Source organism: Pteropus alecto, unplaced genomic scaffold (genome assembly GCF_000325575.1).
Source record: "Pteropus alecto unplaced genomic scaffold, ASM32557v1 scaffold92, whole genome shotgun sequence".
NCBI classification, from domain to species: Eukaryota; Metazoa; Chordata; class Mammalia; order Chiroptera; family Pteropodidae; genus Pteropus; species Pteropus alecto.
In genome coordinates this window covers 7,100,657-7,106,767 of record NW_006432447.1, presented here as the reverse complement: position 1 = coordinate 7,106,767, position 6,111 = coordinate 7,100,657, and the positions used below count along the sequence as shown (strand labels likewise).

General features: G+C 37.3%; 1 protein-coding gene across 1 annotated transcript in view; it reads left to right on the top strand.

The window, feature by feature from the left end:
- The window catches only part of LOC102887649 (serotransferrin), a 28,032-nt gene that overhangs the window by 1,493 nt on the left and 20,428 nt on the right, over positions 1 to 6,111 (top strand). Inside the window, 1 exon segment of the mRNA XM_015585764.2 lies at positions 855 to 1,027. Coding sequence (XP_015441250.2) covers positions 855 to 1,027 — 173 coding nt within the window.

Below are 6,111 nucleotides of genomic sequence, written 5' to 3'. Positions count from 1 at the left end.
ATGCGAGCGTGTGTGTGTGTGAAGGCACAGGTGCCCCATCACCTGTGTTTTCCGCCTCCTCCTGCGACATTCAGCACCTACTAGGTGCACAGTTAAGCCTTATGGAGTGGCCATCTGTCCTGTGTGGCTTTGAGGCAGAGCTAGGATGGACTGAGAGGGAGGGAGGGAGGGAGGAAAAAGAAAAAGAAAAGAAAAACTAGTGAAAATGGAGGGTCATTGGAAACAGAGAGAACCAATGAATACTTGTAGTTTCTAGTTATTCCTAGAATAGAGAATGACAGAAAAGTGTCACAGGCAAATTCATCATATCATCAGTCATTTATCCCCATCTACTGGCCAAGCAGATGTAAGTAATTCAGAATGTTATTTTCTTTTGTTTCCTGGGCAGAGACCAAAGTCTGGAGATGTGGTTTCTATGCCAGTAAGAATCACTTTCTGAGCAGAGTCCTTCCTCTTGTAAAAATGGTAATTTTGTTGGCTTCCACGAGTTGTGGTATTAAGCCGATGACTTGAGGTGGCCGAGATTACCCTGTCACATTGATGAGGCTTATGTTCCTCTGCAGTCCCATGATAGTGAGGGAAAGGGGCACGAAGAACACAGAAGAACAGATCGTGGTCTCCAATTGAGAGCAGAAGGTCAAGCCAGCATCCATTTGGCCAGCAAGCAGGAAACTGGGAGGTCATTAGAGTTCCCTTCTCTTGTTCCCACCCTAGAATGCAGTGGAACCTGTACTCTTCATTGTTCAAGGGCAGGAGTGGGAGGACAGGACAAAGGGGATGTAGCCTTCAAGTCCCTGCAGAGGGTGCTTCTGTCTCTCCCACTGGCACAGGGACCTCTGCCCTTTCTTTCCTAGGGCTTTGTCTGGCTGTCCCCGATAAAACTGTGAGGTGGTGCACCATCTCAAATCATGAGGCCAGTAAGTGCTCCAGTTTCCGTGACAGTATGGAAAAAATCCTACCTGAGGCTGGCCCTCATGTCACCTGTGTGAAGAGAACCTCCTACCTTGAGTGCATCAAGGCCATCATGGTAAGTCAATGCTGCCTAAAGGGGAGTGGAAGACAATCCATACTTTCTTGGGCTCCTGTTGTTCTGGAACAATTCTGTACTCACAGATAGGAGGATGATGTGTGAGGCAGTAACCCCCACTGTTAACAAAATCACTTCAGAAATGGAAATAGGAGTAATCATCTTTAACAAGTCTTAAAACAAAATCCAGCATGCTCTGAAAGAGTGAACTCCAGAAAAAAACAAGAATGTTTGCTATCAAAATGATCATATAACATTGTTTTGGAAGTTCTTCATACATCATGGGAATTAGATGAATAATGCTCATAGAGAAGAGGAATTTTTGTGATTGCAGATGATGGCTGATCCTTTGTTTTCTAGACTTTCCAAAATCCTCTTCACTCCTTCGACTTTGTTCTTGCTCATTTAAATGTGTGTCAGACCCTGTTCTGGGCAATAGGGCTGCAGTGGTGAGTTTGAACGCACATAGTCCTTATGCTTGAGGAGCTTACAGTATATGCAAGAGAGGAGAAAAAAATGCAAAAAATAGACACGTAATTTCAAACTGTGTGACATACAACGAAGAGGAAAAGTGGAATGCTCTGACAGAGACTTTCACAGGAAACTTGCTTTGGCCTGGAAGGGAACAAGGAAGCTGAGACCCCAGGGAGGAGCATGGGTAAGCCTGCCAGGAGCCATGGGTAGAATACTCCAGGCAGTGAACAACAGCATGTGCAAAGGGCCTGAGACGGGGGAGAGCTGGACCTCTTTGGGTTTCTGTAGGGAAGCCAGGGTGACAGCAGCAGAACAAACAGGAGACTGGAAGGAGGGGTGAGGTGGGAGAGGTAGACTGAGCCAGATGGACCTCGATTAACTCAAGGAATTAGTGATTTGGTGCAAACAACTGGTCTGTTCCGTTTGGTCTGTTCCGTTTTGTTTTTTTAAATTGGACCTCAGTTACTGTCATTGCTTAATTATAATATTTGAATTATGACATATGTTCAGCTTTGGTCCATGCATGCCTCTCTTTATTTTTAAATATGTGAATAATATAAAATCATACTATCCATGAATCCACCATAGTTTCTCTAAATTTCATCATTGCCAATAGCTTCTTTCTAGGGCTACTGAGCTGCAGCATTGGCTTCTAAGGGCATGCTGCCATTAGGGTGGTGTAACCCACTGGCCCTCCTTACAATGACCCATGTGTTTCCCCATCCTGAGCAAACAGAATCCTAAGAACTTTTTGCCTTTTATTTTAATTTTAGGACTTATATAGGTATGTATGATTGCAGTTTTGCTTCTTAAATAATTATGAAAATAACATTACTATGTGTTGTCTTCTCATACTTGCTTTTTTCTCCTCAATATTATGCTGATTCACCCATGTTGTTGAATAAAATAGCTATTGTTCACATTCATTTTCAAAGCTCTACAATAGTCCATTATGTTAACATGCCATGATTTATTTGTTCTTTTCTATCATAAAGCATTTGGATTGTTTCTAGTTTTTTGTTATTCTAATTAGGGCTTGAGGACTAAATCTCCTGGGACACAGGTATAAATGTTTCTCCTGAATATATATGTAGGGGCGATTTGCTGAACCATGGGATATGTATTTGATTTTTAAACAAACCCAATATGGTTATTTCAATTTTTACTTCCACCAGCAGTGTATGAGAGAATCATCCATATCATTCTTGGTGAATTTAAAATTTTATCTTTATGAAATAATCTCTGTCAGTGCTTTTTGACTAAACTCCACTTTTCTGATATTAACATACTACATCGACTCTTTTAATTAGTATTCTCCTCCTTTATCATTTTTCCATTCCTTTATTTTCAACTTTCTGTGTGCTTATGCTTCAGGTATGTCTTTTGAAAACCACTTATTGCTGGATTTTGCTTATTAATGCAATCTGACAATCTAATTTCTTTTATGTGGTAAATTAGACCATTAATAATTATGTTTATTATTGATAAATTTGGACTTATTTGTGCCATACTACTTTTTGTTTTCTCTTAGTCCTGCTTCCCCGATTCCTGATTTTTAAAATTTGAGTTTGTATATATGTGTTCATTTGCATTGTTTCCCTTTGTTCCACTTTCTCTTCCTACTGGTGGTGAATTTAAATACTTTATTTATATTCTTTAATGTTTCCTTTAAATTTTTACTGTACATGTTCAGCTTACTAGTGTTATAGTAAAATAATTTGACCCCCTCTTGTCAAATATTAAAGGACTCGAGAATACAGTAGACTTCCCTCTTCCCTGTTTAGATTACTACTTAATATTTTATACCTATCTTTTAACCCCACAATACAGATACTTCATGTATTTGTAGATATTATATATAAATATAAATATATGTGTGTGTGTGTTTGTATGTGTCTGTGTATGTCTACGTATATGTATGTGTATATACACACCCAAAAACTTAGAAAGAGGGAAAGAAAGAAAGAGAGAGAGATAAAGAAAGAATATTTGGATTTACCAACATTTTTGCCTTTTAATTAGTTTACCATTCTTTCTCATATTTCAGACCATCTTTCTAGGATATGTTTCCTTCTTGAAGTATATCCTTTTGGTAATCCTTCAGAGTGAATCACTTGGTGTTAAATGATCTCAGTTGCTTTCTTGTTTTCTAAGCAGATGATTTAACTCCTACTTATTCTTGTGTGGTAATTTTTCTAGATGTATAATTCTAGTCTGACATTTTCACAGTGTTTAAAAATACTATTCCGCTGTCTCCCGACTTCCATTGTAGTCATTGAGAAGTCTGGTGTTGTCCTGCCATTCCTTTAATCATCTCTCTGGATAAGTTTGAGTTTCCATTTTCTTGGTCTATGTTTCACAGATTCACTGATATTTCCAGTTGTGGGAATATTGATACCTATCCTGCTTAGGATATGTTAGATCTGTGGAATCATGTTTTTCATCAGTTCTGGATAATTTGCACCTGCCATTATCTCTTTAAATACAGCCTTTTCTTTAGTCTTTCTAGTTTTTCTTTTAAATTCTAGGATTACTATATGGCACATGTTAGGCCTTCTTTAATCTAGCCTCCACATATTTTGATCCTTCTTTTATAATTTCTATCATCTGCACCTCTTTTTGGCAGCAGGCAGAATAAATTCTTCAAATATAGCTTCCAGTTTCCTAATTTTCTCTTTAACCACATCTAATCACTTGTTGCTCATTCATTTAGTTTTTGATTTCAACACTTACATTTTTGTTTCCAAAAGTATGAGTTAAATTTTTTTCTTTTTATTCCTGGTAATTTCCTTTTCTGTGAGTGTAGCCTTCATTTTGTTCATAAAACTAAATACCTCATAGGTAGCTCTTCTTCATTGTATCTGACAGTTCCAACCTCCACAGCCCTTGAGGGCCCAAATCTGTTTTCCTGTTGATGCCCATGCATTGTGGCTTACTTTTCTTTGGGTTTGGTTGTCTATACCTGGGAGGTAATGCTTGATTTTACTCTTCCCCTCTTTGTTGGTTCAGGTTCCCCTCAGAATCCCATGAGTTAGGCCTTGGCTTCTTGGTTCCTGAGCCTCTGAGTCTCCAGTGATTCCTGCCCATAATCCTGGTGTCTTGCCCAAGAAAGTCCCTGGAAAAAGCTTTTGTTTATTTGCTTATTTATCTTTACTCTACATTATGTGGGGTGGGTCTGGAGAGTCTCTGGAGGTTTCACCTACCTTTTGTGATACCAAGAAAGCCTAAAAGATAGTTTTACATCTGGTATCTAGTTGTGAAATTAAAGGGTTCTTCACCAATATGAATGAATACATTTAATGTCACTGAAATGTACACTTAAAATCGTTCTATGGCAAATTTTATGTTACCTATTTTATTACAATAAAACAGCAACAAAAATCACCCCAACATTAAAAAGAAGAGCTTCAGCTAGACAGATATATAGTTTGGCTTGCATTATTATTTTACTTCATTTAGAAATATTATTGTCTTATTACTTACCAGTAACATGACATACATCATGGAGCTATACCTTCTGCCTTGTAATTTAGTGAACAAAAACTACTCCTAGACTACTGGCGAGGGCTTCTAGAAAAATGATTATGATTAAAGATAATTGGGAAAAAGGCAATATAAATAGGTTTTTATGTGTCTGTATAAAAAAATAATACTTCTAATAACCTGGCTGTCTATCAACAGAGTAATTAACAAAAAAAAAGAAGGTATATTCATATAGTGGAATATTACTTGGCCATGAGAAGGGATGAAGTACTGATATATGCTACATCATGGAATATATATTTATAACCTTGAAAACACGCTAAGTGAAATAAACCAGACACAAAAGTACAAATATTGTATGATTCCACGTATATAAAATATCTAGAATAGGCAAATTCATAGAGGCCGAAAGTAGATTAGAAGGCACCAGGGGCAGGGAGAAGGAGGGAATGAGGAAGTATTGTTTAATGGTTACAATTTCTGTTTGGGGCAAAAAAAAGTTATAGAAATAGAGACTGGGGTTGGTTGCACAGTGTTGTGAATGTAATCAATGCCACTGAATTGTATGCCAAAAAACAAAAACAAAAACAAAAAAAACCGATTAAATGTTTAAAATGGAAAAAAAACACAGTGCTTCTCACTTTAAGAGAAAATAAATTCTAGATCCAATGGAAAGGCACCTATAATATATCAAGTGAACTATTATTTTAAAGATGAGATTTAGTCAAAGCAGAAACTAAAATAATAATAACAATAGTTATAATAACAACAACCAGCAAGTAACAGTGTAATGTAAGAAACAAACCCATACTGTCTAGATTTAAAACCCAGCTCCATGACTTACAAGCTATAGGGAAATGACTTAAATTTTCTATTTTTACTGTGTAAAATGGAGTTGAATTGGACAGTGGTGAGCTATGATATGTCTGAGTAGTCCATTAAACAAACAGTGAGCCATAATGGAAATAATAATCATTTAACACTTCAGACTAAGCAAGAAGTTAAACCTAGAGAAACACCGAATCCATGAATGAAAGACTCCTCAGTTACACGGACCCAGGACAGGAAGGAAAAGTACCGAGTACTGAATCAGAGTGGAGAAGAGTGTCGTCAAAGCTCCAGTCTCA